Here is a 16276-nt window from a genome sequence, read left to right as displayed (position 1 = left end):
AGCGAGCAAGATCATCATGTTGGCATGGGGGCCACCTCCTCAAGCTAATCGGATGGGGTCACTGGCCAGGGGTCAAAGGTAAGTTTTCGCAGGACTGTAGGGGTGGCCAGTGAGGTAGGTACAGTCAACTTATAAGCAGGAGGGGGGGCAGAGACGGCCCACCATTCTCTATGGCTGAAGACCATGAAGGGTTCTCCTTGACCAGGATGTCATCTCCTGGGTAGCTGGCTAGGGATACCTTGGCTCTTGTGTAAGCCTCAGTTAATCGCAATGTTTAACATGCACGCCCTTCCAGGCAGTGCTCCTCTTTTGCAGTCTAAGTCAATCCTCCCGGTAGGTGCAGTTCTACTCTTCATGGCAGGCAGGTTTCCTCAACATAGGGTAAACAGAAAAGTGACTCAGCGACTTCTCCCAGACTTCGACCCAATGTGTAAAGAGAATGTTACATTTTCTTCCTCATGCTGCTGCAGAGAACACCCCTGTGTACAATCCAGGTAATAAGGTACTTCCTTATAAGGGCAGTCTTAATCTTCCCGTGATGTACAGGTCTGACAAATCAAATGGTCTGGAGGGCGGTGATCCTTGCATGATCACCTCAAGCCTGTGTCCTAGCTATCCTGCCAATCCTAGGTTGAGGCTAGCTATGGTGAAATGATTCCAGACGATGGGTCACTCCAGAAGAGATGCAGATTTCAAACAGGAAAGGGGTAGGTAGGTTTGACTATGGCATGGAAACTGCAGCTGTATCACAGAAAATCTGATGTACTAAGCCTCTTACTTTCCACCCACTATAACCCGCTCGGCACCCAGTGGACACCTGTTTTTTTTTTTTACTGGAAGGGGGAGGAGTCCGGAGATGTGAGCACACAGAACACAAGTGGAGAGAGATGGCCTCAACCATTTTCCAAACCAAGCACATAAGTGAAAGGACACCACCAGATCGATCCCTCCCAGACATCCAGAAAATAAAAGGCCCCAGTTATGGAAAACTGCATCTACTATACATGGAGGTAGCTAGTAGGCTGTCCCTGTGTAGGTGTATGGGTAAATTGGTGTACAGGGAAAAAAGACCTGTATACCCACTACTGCCACAACTATCAGCCTCTCAGTCTGGGATGAGGGGGTACTAGCCACTTTCACAAAGAGGGCACTTTGGTCGACCCGTGGCTTCTGAGTCTGGTTCTAATGCCTCACAAAAGCAAAGTAGAAAGTAGAAACACCCTAAGTGAATTTGCTTGATTGCTGAATCACTGGGGAAATAAATACAAAAGGCTTTCCAGAGCAGGTGCCACAGCTTTAGAAAAATATGCAGAGTATGTATAGCCCATCAAGGAGCTACAATAACTACTCTGAGACATAGGATAAAGACACCACCTCTGCACGAGTTAGGGAAAATGTTTCCAACAAGGAAGGAACTATTAGGACGTTAATCTTCTTGCCAACACATTAGATACAGGACTAAAGTAGACTGATTGTGGATACTGTACATTGTATTTAGATTTTGATGGCAATGCAAGATGGCAATAACATTACTGGCTTCATTTGACTCTCCAATTAAAGCACTGAACCTTTGTCACTAACACGTATGGCCAGCCTAAGGCAGGTGCATAAATGAATAATCTGCCTATTGTACATGGCAATGCCAGGGAGTTAGGTATTGCTGTACCAGGGTGCCAACACTTTATACCATACCCTTGATATCCAGCGCCTGTAACAGGATAAGAACCTCTGAGCTAGTAAAAGCAATAAGAACCACAGAATAGAGCAAACTGATGCTTTGTGAATCATGAACAAATCCTGCCAAAAATAGTCCATTAGCATCACCCCCCCCCCCCCCCACACACACACAACTGTGGTCAGACATCACCTTATATGCCTCCATTAATGTCTAGATATACAAAGATCAATGAGACTAACAATTTGCACCACGATAATTCCTCTATCCAGCTCACTAACATTTTTTAAATGGGTTCTGCGCTATCCAGCAGTCCAAATATTAGACGGACTGCAAAGTCACAAGTCTGCATAGCAGACCGATCACAAGTACCTAATTAGTACTCATGCATTCCATTCACCTGCTTTAGGTGCAAGGTTGCTTGAAGATCAGATTGCAAATGAATCGATGGAGGTGCAAAATGGACAAATGTCCTACCTCATGCATGGTCTACAAAGTCATCCTGAAGTTCATAAATCAAATTATCTCTTAACTTTTTTCAAGAATGTCTGTTCTTCATCCAGCACCTCCTAGAGAAAACAGGTGCTCATCCCAGAGCCCCTTAAAATATTTGGACCCCACTTAGTACCAGAAGCTCAACAGGCCAGTTAGGGTACAGAGTAAGGGTCCTACTCACCATCAAGCAGTTCATAGATCAGCACAAAGTTGTTCTTTATGTTCTCTTCACTGATCTTGCCAAAGTAGGCGGTCATGACATCACACATCTTGTAAAGGAACTCAAATACCATGGCAGCGTTGACATTCTGCTTGGTGACGGCTGCCAGCCAAATGTTGGAGCGCTTGACATGGAAGAAGCTTGTGCGGGCGATGTTGGTAACAGGGGAGCGTACCTGCTGCCGGGCATGAATGACATTAACACGAAAGGCATCCACTGCGTTCCGTCTGCAGGAATTCCACACACAAGAAGACAAAGGAGTACATTAGATGTGATCGTAATCTATTTCTGAAGAAAAGTCCACCTAAAATCACACAACAAGCCTGTAGATGGCCATTCCTGGTGGAACATAACACTATAATCAAATTGGGGATCTGCTCAGATGTGTGGTTCAGAACACAGGTGAGCAGGAAGTTCAAACAGACCTACAAAATCGGTTAATCCCTATACCAATAATAAGAAGACGCGAAGCATCAAAGAAACTATCAGGACTGTTTGACATGCCTTCAGTTTAAGGAGGCAAAGTATATAAAAAAAATCTTGCTTTAGTGTAATGTCATCAAAAAAAGTAAGATAAAATGTTGCACATGGATGCCTTGTGCAAAACTAAATTATTCATAACATTACATTTTGAGTAATGAGCCATGGAGATGAAAACAGTAAATACACGGACCCCTATGATGTTAGCACATTCACCATTTGAGATCAGACAGGTACCAATTACAAACAAAAAAAATACCCTACTAAACCTTTGAAAGAACAAAATGCCTATAAATGAGAAGTTAATCAAGTCATGGTGTTTCTAGTACGTTTAGTCCCCGACAGAATGATCTTTAACTCCGGACATAGAATGAATTGAGATCTTAAGACTATTCTAAATAAACTCAAATGGTAGTTTGATTTTAGGTGCACATAGCAATTGTTTCTTACCTGAAATCCTAGTTATCCTTCAGAGGAATCTCCACTGAAATCATAAGCATATGTCCCATGTGCAATGATCTCGGAGAACTTTTTCAAAGTCCGATTTTGTGTAACATCTTCACCTCACATTGGAAACGTGAGGAAATATATTGACAGAAGGGAAATGCATAACACCTTGTGAAGTCACTCATAAGGAGGAAAAATGAAGTTTAAAAAGCATTCTTAACAAACCATTTGTTTTTCTTTTAAAGCAAATGAAAAGCAAAACCCAATAACATAGCTCTGAAGGCTGCAGCGAAGTTAAAATGACAATGGACACTGTACCTTTAAAAGGCACTTAGACCATGGTCGAGTGTCCCATCATGCCTTGTAGGTGGCAGTTAACAGTTCTTTTCCATGCCGCAAGTAAAAATGTAAGTTTAGACTAAATCTTTTCCATCGGAGAGTATGGAGGGCAGCTTATGATTTCACTGGAAATTCCCCTGAAGGAGAACTAGAATTGCAGCTCAAACAATTCCTTCTCCTTTAGGGGATCTCCATTGATACTCATTAGCACTAAATAGAATGACTAGCTCATCCAATAAGCTGCGGAGAAAGAGATAAAAGGAATATACCTAAACAAAGATTTCTTAAACAGGCTTGCCCAATGTGGGCATCTGCGCTAGAATATGAAGCAAGACAATAGTATCTTGAAAAGGTGTGAGCAGGTCTCCGGGTTCTTGTAAATCTCAGAAATTGGAATATTTCTCAGTAATTCTGATAACCAACTTTACCTGTGGTTGAATGGGTTTTTGATCTATTGGGTAAAGCTTTGTTAGCTTTTCGATAGCACAGAAGTAGGCAAGAGACAATCCATCTACATAGATTTTGATGGACCATAGTTGACAAACAACTGTCTGAACTAAAGTAGTTTGTCTGGTCTAGATAAAACATTAACACTTCTCAAGTCAAGTGTATGGAGGGACCTTTCTGCCCGAGACGAGGGATTCTGAATACATTTGTAAAGTAATAAATTGATTAACATTAAAATGTGAGAGAAGATACGGGAGGAATTTGGGGGCAAGATGGCCGCTGGCAGGCCGTAGAGGGAAGACGTGTTCTCTCCTCACTCCTGAAGCTGTAGTTTGAATGGAATACAGAGCGCGCCACTCGGCTAACTGACAGGGATGAAAGAAGGATTAATGAAGAGTCCCTTCTGAAAAGAAAAACCTCCCGATGAAAATTAAAGGTTTCTTCGACGTTAAATATCAAAGGAAGTTATCTACGGTGAGCTGGTTATCAACCGACTTTGGCTCTCACACCGAGACTTTATGGTATGTCCTGGATTTAAAGGATAGCATTAAAGGGAGCCTGACTCGCACTCGTGAACTGTTTGGCAGAATTATCGCTACAACTCATTGCTGTTTGCACCGCTGGAGGGAGTGTATCATGGCACCGAAACAACACAAAAATACAAAGGAGAAAGTAATTTGTAGCGATCCTGACGCTCCAGCGGCAAATCTCCGAACCAAAACAAACACACGGGAAATGGAGGATCGAGACACTGAATCAATCAAGATAATTGCTAACAGTGTGGCGGCAAACCAAAGGGAAAAAGAGAAAAAGGAGAAATTAAAAGAAAAGTCTAACGTAGCCAGGAGGAATAATACCGGCACGAAGACACTTGAGCAGGCAGGATTGAGACAGCCCACGGTGTTGGAGGCTTTTTCTCCTGCAGCTGCTACAACGCATTTGAACGTTAAGGCGATGGTGAACGCTAAAACAATTGAACCGGCAGGTAAAGCAATCCCTCAAACTCCGCTGTCAATGAATCCTGAGGTACGCCCTCTAACGAGTCATCAGGAGGTGAATGTGATACTCACCGGTATACTCGATGGCGGCACTAACGGCGCTACGGAGCAGACAGGCGCGAGGACCGGAGGAACACAGGCTGTGCAGGAGGCGGGACTACAAATGGAGCAGCAGACAGGGCAAGCCTCACAGAATCACCAGGCGAGGCACTCGGAGTCCCTGGAGCAGAGGTCAGGGCAGGCTCCGCTACACATCGTGAATGAAATAGAACGGTCAGATGCTGCGCTGGGTAATGAAGGGGAACAGATACAGGATTTCGAGACTGTTCCTGCTTCCATCCAGACCTTGGTTAACATGGGGACAAAACAAATGCAGACAATGCAGGTAACGCTGGGGGAGGGGGAGGAACACTTTAATGCGGAGTTAGTATTAGAGGGTATGGAGGAGGTAGGGGCTATAATACAGGTGAATAATGATACGGTCCTTGTAGAAGAAACTATAGGGATAGAGGAACAAGGAAAAATGGAGGTGATAATGACCAAATCAACAGAGTCACAGATTGATAAAACGGTATTAGCTTTGGTCTCTAATCCCAGGAGTGTTAATTTACAGTCTCCTAAAAATCCAGGTTCACCAAGTGACGATTGTTTCTTTTCACTCAATGAGGGCGGTGATGAAGAGGAAGAAGGAGCGGTGGGAGGGACTGAATTTGGCTCAAGCTCAGAGTCAACTAATGTCTCAAAAGGTTCTGATACTGATGTTGAAGTGGAACTACACCCATCCGGATTAGAATCTGATATTTCAGATAGTTCAGATAGTTCGGAATTGAGGGAGGAAACAGCTCATAAACCCCCCTCCAGACGTATATCAAAGACCCTAGCGAGAAAAAGGAGGAGGAGATCTAAAAGTGGTGTAAGTCAAGTAAAGGTTGTAAAAAGACGATTGGGACTACTCTGCGACATCTCAGTTGTACCAAGAGACAACGGGTATTGCACCAGCTCAAGATATGCCACAGGGGTAGACTCCAGGTCAAGGCCAAGACCCACTTGGATTTGAAACAATGTACTCTATGTTGAAACAGATTCAAGTGGAGGCTAGAGTGGAGAGCCGCAGAGCGAGACAAGAGAGTAAGAAGATACAAGGCTCTCTAAGGAAAGTTAATAAACTATATACAGACCTTGTGGGGAGGGTTACTGAAGTTGAGGAGAGAACTGGAAATTTGGAAGATGAAGTTAACAAGTGGCAAGACTTTAAACAAGATCAAGAAAAAACTACGTCAGATGTGTTGTGGAAACTCGAGGATTTTGAGAATAGACAGAGAAGAAATAACATACGATTACTAGGTGTGGCAGAGGGGAAGGAGGGCCAAGACGTGAGGGCATATGTAATTGAATTGCTTAGAGGTGCACTGCCGGATATAACAGGTTGGAACTGGGAAAGTGAAATACAACGTGCACATAGATTCCCGTTTGTACAGAGTAAGGGCAATATGTCTGCTAAACCTAGGGCAATACTTATATATGTTGGAAACTATTTACTAAGGGAAGAAATCATGGCAAAGGCAAAACCCCAGGCTAAATGCAGATATAAAGATGTTGGATTTTTTGCTAGGCCCGATTTCTGCCACACAACAGTTGAGAGGAGATGGAGGATGAGAGAGTTAATAACTCCATTTCAAAAATTAGGATATGAGGCATATTTGATGTTTCCTAGTAGACTAAAGGTAGTGAAGAATGGGCAATTTAAAGTATTTTACTCGGAGATAAAGGCCCAAGTGGTTGAGAGAAAACAGAACTCAGGATGGTACAGTGGCTTTGATTTCTCACGGAAACCAGAAAATGTAAACAATAGAACCTGAAAAGAAGACTACGAGACTGATATATTCAAGAGTCTGAGGGGGGGGGGGGGAATATATGAAGAAGGGTAGTGCAGGGGGGTAATGAAGGGGATAGTGGTGTGCTTTATGGGTGGTATAGGGGAAATGGAGATGGGAGAGAGAGTGCGTCACCCTTGGGGGGGTCACAGTTGCCACATATAGGTCCCACGGACCTATTTGCCAGTAGGGGGGGGAGGGATAGACGGGGGGGGCTCTGAGGGGGGGAGGGTTTGGGGGTAAGAGGCACAGTACGGAAAAACTATATATGAAAAGGAAAAGAAATCAAAAGAAAATAAACAATAAAAGGTGGAGGCTATATTTTTTGAAACAAGCATTTGATTTGAAATGGCTAAAAAGGATTGGATATGTGTTTGATGTCCATTAATGGCTGTACGAATAATGACATGGAATATATGCGGCCTGAATGATAGGCAGAAGAGGCAGAAGGTATCTCTTTTGTTAAAAAATACGAGAGTTGATTTTTTACTTTTACAAGAAACACACATTATGGCATCTGAAATATATTTATTGGAACAACTGGGTTTTGTAACCTTAGCTTTCTCGAGACAAGGATCTAGAAATAGGGGGGTGGCAATACTATCAAGACGTAGGGCTATTGTTACGAGGAAGAAATTAGAGGATGTTTGGGGGAGATGGGCACTGGTAGAGTGTATGGTCGGGGGGGAATGGATAACTTTAGGTTCTATCTATGGTTCTACAGAGGATGATCCTGAAACTTTTGAATACTTGGACGTAGAGCTAGCTGCATGGGCACCTTGTATTATTCTTGGAGGTGATTTTAATATCAATGGTGTAGGGGGGTTAGGATTAAGGGAAGGATCTTATACAGGATCTTATACAACATATAAAGGTAGGAAGAAAAGAGTTTTCCGAGCAATTTGCTCTTTGGCTAGGAACAATGCCTTAATAGATCTATGGGATAGTTTAAATCCACAAGACAAGGGATTTACATATTACTCTGCCCCACACAGGGTCAGTGTAAGGCTAGATTACTTTTTGATATCAAGTAACTGTTTATCTAAATCTCAGATTGAGAGGATGCCACGCTTATTGTCTGATCATAACCCGTTAATTTTAAATTACACTGCCAAGCGGAGTTCTAGGGGGGGTACAAGATGGACTTTTGAAAGAGTGCTTTTGGAGGATGAGGATTATATTCAACATATGATGCAATGGATTGGGGAGTATTTGTCAATAAATAGAGGTACTGCATCAGATGGTATTGTATGGGATAGCTTCAAGGCGGGGATAAGGGGGGAGACTCAGTTACAGTGCGAATAAACGTAAACAGGAACAACATAGAATTCAAATAGTAAAATCACAAATGCTCCTTGCTGAGGAAGAGCTAAATGAATGTACAGTAACAGGAAAATCATTGGAGGCTTTGCTTATTAAATTAGCAAAGATAAGGAGTGAGGCAGAGGAAAATATAGCAACCAAGGCAGCAAAAATATACGTAGCAAATAGAGAGAAGTGCTATGAAGCTAGTGAAAGGGTGGGGCGAACGTTAGCAGTACGAGCAAGGCAAAAAACTGCGATAGGAGAGATTAGGGCAATTAAAGATAGTTTAGGGATTGAGGTAACAGATACGCAGGAGATTAGAGAAGTTTTTAGACATTTCTATATGAAATTATACGAAGAGCAGCAAGAAAAAGATCCTGGGGAAATTGCACTTTATTTAGAAAGTATTGAAAAAGTGATGTTACTAGAGGAAGAACGAGAGAAATTAGACTTACCATTAGATTCTCAGGAGATTGAAGCTGCCCTCATGAGTTTACCCTCTGGAAAGGCAGCAGGGCCTGATCAAATACCTATGGAGTTCTTTAAAGTATTTTGGAAAGTACTAGGAAAGGATATGGTGAAGACCCTGCAACAAGCACAGATAGGGGTATCTGTACCAGGCTCCTGGTCAGGTGCTGAAATTGTGGTTATATTAAAAAAAGGTAAATCACCAAGTGAACCGGGCTCCTACAGACCTATCACACTTATGAATGCTGATACAAAGGTTTATTCTAAGGCACTAGCGGTAAGGTTTGCAAATGTGATAACACCATTAGTCTCCGTTAATCAACATGGATTCATACCAGGACGCGGAACGACCCACCATACTCGGAAACTTATTACTTTATTGGACACCATGGAAGTCTCAGGGGGCCCGATGGCGGCATTGTTTTTAGATGCCGAGAAGGCTTTTGATCGGGTTTCCTGGGACTATCTATGGTGTGTCTTAAAAAGAGTGGGGTTTGGCGAGGGATTCGTGAATGCAATAAAAACACTCTAGGAATCCGGTAGCTGCTGTAAGGGTAAATTCGGGGTTAACTAGGGAGATCCAAATTAAGAGGGGGACAAGACAGGGGTGCCCGTGCTCTCCTTTACTGTTTGCTATGTACTTGGATCCCTTGATTCGGAGAATGGATGGAAATGAAGACATAGTTCCACTGAATACGCATAGGGGGGAATGCAAGATACTTGCTTATGCTGATGATGTGGCAGTTCTTACATCATCACCTACAGAGGCTATTCGACATGTGGAAATAGAGGCAAAAAGTTTTGGAAGGGTCTCAGGCTATTCCTTTAATACTAATAAAACGCAAATAATTAAGAATAATAATGTAGTCTGTCAGGATCATAGGGTAGTACAAACAGGCGTTTATCTCGGTATAACAATTACCTCAGAATTGGACACGGTAGTGGAATTGAATATAGCCCCTATTATAACTAAGGTTCGAAGGGACCTGGACAGGTTGCACAATCTCCACCTGTCAATAGTTGGCAGAATAAATATTATAAAGATGTTAGTGCTACCAAAGTTTTTATATATATTTAGGGCGATCCCATTGATGTTTGACAATTCTTGGTTTAAAAAGTTAGAAGTTTTGATTAATAGGTTCATATGGTCTAAAGGAAAGACTAGAAGAGCACTACGCTTTATGGCACTACCAAGAGAACGAGGAGGCTGGGCATTACCGGATTTGAAACTTTATTATTGGGCAGCTGCCCTGCAATACATGGTGGGGCTAATTGGTGGTGCAGAGAGGGAGGGGGAAGATGAACTAGGAACTCTGGCAATCTATGGACTCCTCTTGGGAGAAGATGTCAATAATGTACTCCTTAGAAATTTTGATTCAGTATATTATAAGAGGACACGTTTTAAGACACTGATGGCAGCTTATAATATCTGGAAGGCTTTTAGTAAGAGATATGGCTTGGGTAAAAATAATAGATATACAAGAATGAAGAATAATTCTAATTTTCCTAATGAAATCTTTTCCGATCTAGTGTTTATGGATTGGGTTGAAAAAGGAATTATTAAAATTGGCGATTTGATGGGAACTGAAGGCCTCATGCAGTTCTCAGAGATACAAACAAAATATGGGATAGAAACAAGGTATTTTTTTAAGTATTTGCAAGTGAGAAGTTTTTTGTTAAACAAAAGAGGGGGAACTGCTGGGTTTGAGAAAAATAATATCTTGGAGTTGGTACAGCAAGGAACTGATTGTAGTATCAAAAGGTTTTACTATGAATTAATAGAATCAAAACAAGATGATTTGGAGAAATGGGGGGAAAGTTGGGTAACTAAACTAAATGTTGAAATGGATTGCTTTAATATATCATTAGAGTTGGGTCAGAATGTTTTGTGTTCTGCAGCCCTACAGGCGCAACATTATAAGACATTGTATCGGCTATATTACACCCCGGCAAAAATTGCACAGTGGGGGGCTACAACAGGTATTAACTGTGCAAGATGCGGAAGTTTACAAGCAGATATTGTACATGTATTTGCAATATGCCCACAATTATGCACAACTTTGAGGGAAATAGAGACTTATATGCACAGGGCATTGAAACTAAGAGTTACTTTAACCCCCTCCTTAATCTTATTGGGTGTAACTTCAGATGGTATTCAGGGGGAAGAATGTTATTTTACTTTTGTGGCTATGGCGATTTTTAGGTTATGTATTGCTTCAGCCTGGCTCGACCCAACTCCACCGACATTTCAACATTGGCTGGCAAGGATTTTGAATGTATATAATCTGGAAAAAGCAATCTATGCTAGAAGGGGAAAGAAAGGGAGGAAATTGGGATTGAAAATATGGGGACCAATAACTAGATGGAAGGAAGAGATGTAGGATAATAGAATTATATATAGAGCTGTATCAATTTATTAACCATTGAGATAAGATGAAGTATTTATGATGTATTTAAGTTATCACCTTTTTGATTTTCTAATATTTTTTTTTTCTTTTTCTTTTTTTCTGTTCTTTGAATTGTGTATATTATATGCCTTTTTAAATTCATGTATGCTATACTTTAACTGTACAAAAGAAATTTTATTTTATGATACGCTGTGCCTCTTACCCTCGGTTAGGGGGTAAAATACTCTAAAAACAATAAAAAATATTTTTTTTTTAAAAAGGAATATTTCTCAGTAATTCTGATAACCAACTTTACCTGTGGTTGAATGGGTTTTTGATCTATTGGGTAAAGCTTTGTTAGCTTTTCGATAGCACAGAAGTAGGCAAGAGACAATCCATCTACATAGATTTTGATGGACCATAGTTGACAAACAACTGTCTGAACTAAAGTAGTTTGTCTGGTCTAGATAAAACATTAACACTTCTCAAGTCAAGTGTATGGAGGGACCTTTCTGCCCGAGACGAGGGATTCTGAATACATTTGTAAAGTAATAAATTGATTAACATTAAAATGTGAGAGAAGATACGGGAGGAATTTGGGGGCAAGTGCTCATTACTACCCAATTACTATAAAAACACCTGTGCAAGAATATAGCCTCCAAACGTGTGCAGAAGTTACAGTCTGTACAGAAGTATCCTGTGTGTTGTTCTGATGTTGAGAGGGTCTGTGAATCACCATTAACTGCACAACCCTAGAGCAATAAGTATCATTCTGACCTTCGAATAAGTCAGTTGGATAATTTCTGTTGGCAACATGGGAATTGAGGGGGGGGGATAGAAAATGTGCCTGGCCAGTTGATTCATTGGGAATTGCCCTATTTGCCTTGTTGATAAACCTAGTGACTAGGTTTGGGCATTTATTTTCATTTGTTTGCAAAGAGGTCCATTTGCAGGAAACACCAATGGCAAAATATGCCTTACAAATCTGCATTGTTCTCTTGAACAATGTCCGAGAGTCCACTTGAACATTCTGGATGCCTGGATGATGAACACCTGTACTCCTGAGATTAATGAATATTAGGCATTTCCAGATTATTGGGGCCTCTACAGACAAGGTTTTGAAACTCTTCCACCCTGCTTATACAGATAATGCATGATTAGTTAGACTGTGGATCTGGACAAGGAATGGCTGAACGGCTAGGTGCACCTCTGAACTCTAGGAGGTGGATATGGTACACTTGTTCCTTCAGAGACAAAGTGCCATGAAGATGATCCACGCGAACACCCCAACTGGATAGGGAGGCATCCGTTACTATCGTCAGTGTTCGAATGTCTTAATGAAAACTCATTTCCTTGAGCAGATTTTGCTGAAGACACCAACTGAATGATTGCTCTGTTTGTGTTACTGGTTTTCCCAGTCGCCTGAGAACGGTTCCAATAGATCCTTCAAATATTGTTGCAAACGTCTGTCATTGAACCTAGAAGAGAAGATATTTGCCTCATTTCTTTGAAAGGATGTTTACCCAGATTTGGCAATTCAAAGATAAATAATAGTCTCTCTTCTGAAGGGAACACTTGTGTTTACTGTATCCAAAACTGCTCCCAGGTAACAAAGGAACTACAGTGGGATGGAAACAAACAACCATCAATGCAATATGCAAAGAAGATAGCTAAAATAAAAGTGGCCCACGCTGAAAATAGGGCAGTTTAGAACTTGTAGCGACAAGTGTAAGGGTATCTTGCAAGGTACGGGAGACTGCATGCATTTTTGCTTGTTGCAGGCAATGCCTGTTTTAATATAATCGAAATAAACAGTAAAAACACAACCACCATACCATAAAATAGGCCCACAAACCTCCACAAAAACAGCCTACACACTGATCTATCAGACCAGCCCCTCCAGAACTGCCCGATTGACCTATAGGCCAGTACGACCCTGTTCTGAATTCATTCTTTGGCCCTTAGAAAATACGGGAATAAATTCCCCCACCTGTATGAGAAGGGACCTTCTGGACAGCCTATTCGAGAGAACGGGGAATTCTTGCTAAATTCGCGCTATATAAAACTTTGTTCGCGCTATATAAAACTTTGAATAAATAAATAAATAAAATAAATAAAGTTGTTCAGAATTGCTGGTGGACGATATTTGAACCTAAGATAGTATCTATTTCACCCAATATTCAGAACAGATTTGTTGCTAGTCATGGATTTCCACTGTTTCGTGTAAGTTATTAAGCTTTCCTCTACCGAAGTGGTCAACAGAAAAGAGGATGTGAGAACTTTTTGCTTGTCACAAGCGATAGATTTAGCATCAGAGGAAGATTACTGGTAACCTCCTAGGCCTCTGGATTGCCTTCTCTGCCGATTCCACCTCCGGTGGTGTTGTTTACCTTGAGGCTATCGAGTGGTTTAAATTCTTTGAGGTAATATCGACGGTTGTAAGGGTTGCACGATTATTTCCTATATAACTTTCTCAAAATAAACTGCTGGTAGACCGGCCAATTCAGTTTTCTTTCAAGACATCTCATCATTGGCATGTGACAAAAATTATGCGTTCCCCCAAAAAAAGTGAGGTTCAAACTCTGGTCATGTGCTTCAGGTTTGAGAACTGCGAGTCTTAGCAAGGAAAATTATATAAAGCCAGACCACAACAGCATCCTTGGGCTGTGAGAAGAGACGTGCCTGCTGCAGCACTGATTACTTGATTGGATACCATCAAACTTTCATTTAAGATTTCTCTTAAGTCTTTACATCAGTATCTTTAAAGGTTGTCCATTGACTGTTGGAGTAAGTCCCAGAATGACCTATCGCAGCAATCTAGGAGGGCGCCCCCCGATTTCCTAGTGGTGACAGTTATGCCACATATCTTCCCTCCTACCGAATCCAGCTATTTGTTCCTTATAAGGAGGTAAAGTAGCTAAAGGAGCAGTGGTGTTAAATTTACGAGTAACTGATACAATGATGGAATGTGGGGGAAGATCCATGCAGAGGAAAGATGGATCCATGTCTGGTGACTTGTACTTTTGACAACTAGAAGAAACTGTCTTACCAGAGGTTGGAGTCAAAAACTGTCATGGCAGGCTCAAATCGAACCATGATATTTAGTTGTATTACCCCTCTTATAAGAACTTCCTTATGAGTACTAATGACGTCCATACATAACAAGATAGTGTATGAGAGCGTCTATGTGGACGAGTGGTAAGCACTTGACGATCCGAATGTGGAATCAGGTCTGCGTTGCGACTGGGAATGTGAGGAATTGGGAAATATACAGGCGACGATGTGTGCTTGACTTTGACCTAGACCCGTGATAAGGTCAGGAATGTGATGACAGCAATCTGGAACATTGTCTCAGGGGTCCCTGTAAAGGAGGGAATGAAAAATACTCTGCCCTAAAGGACACAAAGTGAACCAATAACAAAAAGGTTCTGAAAATAGTTGTGGTGTAAAAATGCAGAGTTCAGTACTTGAAGATCCTGTCAGCAACAGCCGGACAACAGAAATGAGTTACCCTCCACTTATAGGGCATGATGTGACACTGGAGATCTAGGTAACCTTAAAGGTGCAATGTCGACAGTTCTAACATAGCTGCAGCATATAGAGCCACATTGGCCTGTCCTTCCCTTTCATTCACTTTAAAAGAAAATCAAAAGGGTTTTTGATGGACATTTTTAAAATGTGAATTTTCTCCCCAAGTCTTTATGTATTTCCCCTGTTTTTAAAGCAAATGAATGGAAAAGGAATCTAGCCTTTTCTGGTTGTTAAATTATACCTGCCTCACATGTACTTCCTGGCCTTTCCAAAGTAAGGCGAAGACGTTACACACAATGTGAACTTGGAAACAGTGCTCTGGGGTTGCTGCACGTGGGCAGGACTATTCAGTGCTTATGATTATGAATGGACATTCTGTTGAAGGAGAAAATGGCAATGGAAGATGAGTATACTGTACATGATCAAAGGAAAAGAGCAAACAGCAACATATTAAAATATCAAGTCTCCGGTAAATCCACCATTTGGTGAAGTCCTCTACTACAGCTCCCCTTACCTGTCCCAAAAAGGCAGCTACACATGTGGTTTATGGTAATCATATTTAGCATATGCTCATGAAGCAGCTGTCTTATTGATCTGGCCTATACAATTTCACAATACAATATTATCCATTAATGCATTTCAAGTAATAGTCGCATATTGAAGTCAAGAATTCCTAGTAGTCCATGCAAAAGCAGCATTCTATATGGTTAATCAGCAGGACACTTCAAACTTGTGAATGTAAAAATGTACCCATGTATTCTATTTTGGGGTTTCGACCAGTCAAACTGAAAAACAGTGAGGCTGCCCAGAGTCCAGATGTGGCATGCAGTTTTGGGTAAGTGTGAAATTTGGTCTCATGGTTTTAGAAGTGGGTCTTCTTTTCACAGATCCCTACTGACATGCTCTGTGGTCATTTATTAAGAATTGATGCTCTTATAAAAACCTGTAAAAACACTCAGTAAAAGTAAAGAAACGGATCCGTGCTTTTAGTGTAGATGGATACAGTGAATGAATGAATAATGACTGAATATTACATTTATGAAGCGCAAAAAACTTAGCCCAAGGGCATCAAGGGGCTACAGAGAACTAGTGCACGGCTGAGTAAGAAAATCATATCACAGTCTGTGTTAACAACCAGGTTTTCAAAGCCCTACGAAAAAGAGAATGTGACACAAGGCCTGATAAGCCATCAGGAAGAGAGTTCCACAACCTAGCAGCGGCAGTAGAGAAGGCCCTGCCTCCCCATCTAACCATTTTGTACCTGGGGACTACCAGCAAATTCTTCCTGGCAGACCGTAGCTGCTTGGTAGGGACATAGCGATGAAACATTGCTTTAATGGCATCCGAGCCTAGACCATAATAGGCATTATGGGTCAAACAGTCTTAAAAAGAATTCTGCGATCCAAAGGCAGCTAGTGCAACTAAAGGAGAATTGCAACTGCTGAAAACAGCTGATCTTTTGTCAGATTCCCGCAATTTGAAATTTTAGCTTACAGAAAGAAAACAAACTGCTTACCTAACAGATTTATTTATAGGTTCATATTCTGTCTAGGGACATTTACACTGAATCAAAATAACATTAAAGAAAAGAAAAACTTAGCTGTACTGGT

At 41.4% G+C, this 16276-nt stretch overlaps 1 protein-coding gene across 2 annotated transcripts in view; it reads right to left on the bottom strand.

Annotated features, from left to right (window-relative positions):
- Positions 1–16276, bottom strand: part of AP2M1 (adaptor related protein complex 2 subunit mu 1) — a 148796-nt gene that overhangs the window by 92330 nt on the left and 40190 nt on the right. For both annotated transcript variants that reach the window (XM_078666028.1, XM_078666029.1), the window contains exon 3: positions 2352–2617. In XM_078666028.1, the coding sequence (XP_078522154.1) occupies positions 2352–2617 (266 nt within the window). The remainder of the gene's footprint in view (positions 1–2351; positions 2618–16276) is intronic.

This window comes from Lissotriton helveticus, chromosome 11, assembly GCF_964261635.1.
Source record: "Lissotriton helveticus chromosome 11, aLisHel1.1, whole genome shotgun sequence".
In the NCBI taxonomy this organism is placed as follows: domain Eukaryota; kingdom Metazoa; phylum Chordata; class Amphibia; order Caudata; family Salamandridae; genus Lissotriton; species Lissotriton helveticus.
Note: the sequence above shows the minus strand (reverse complement) of the source record. Positions and strands in the feature narration are given on the sequence as shown.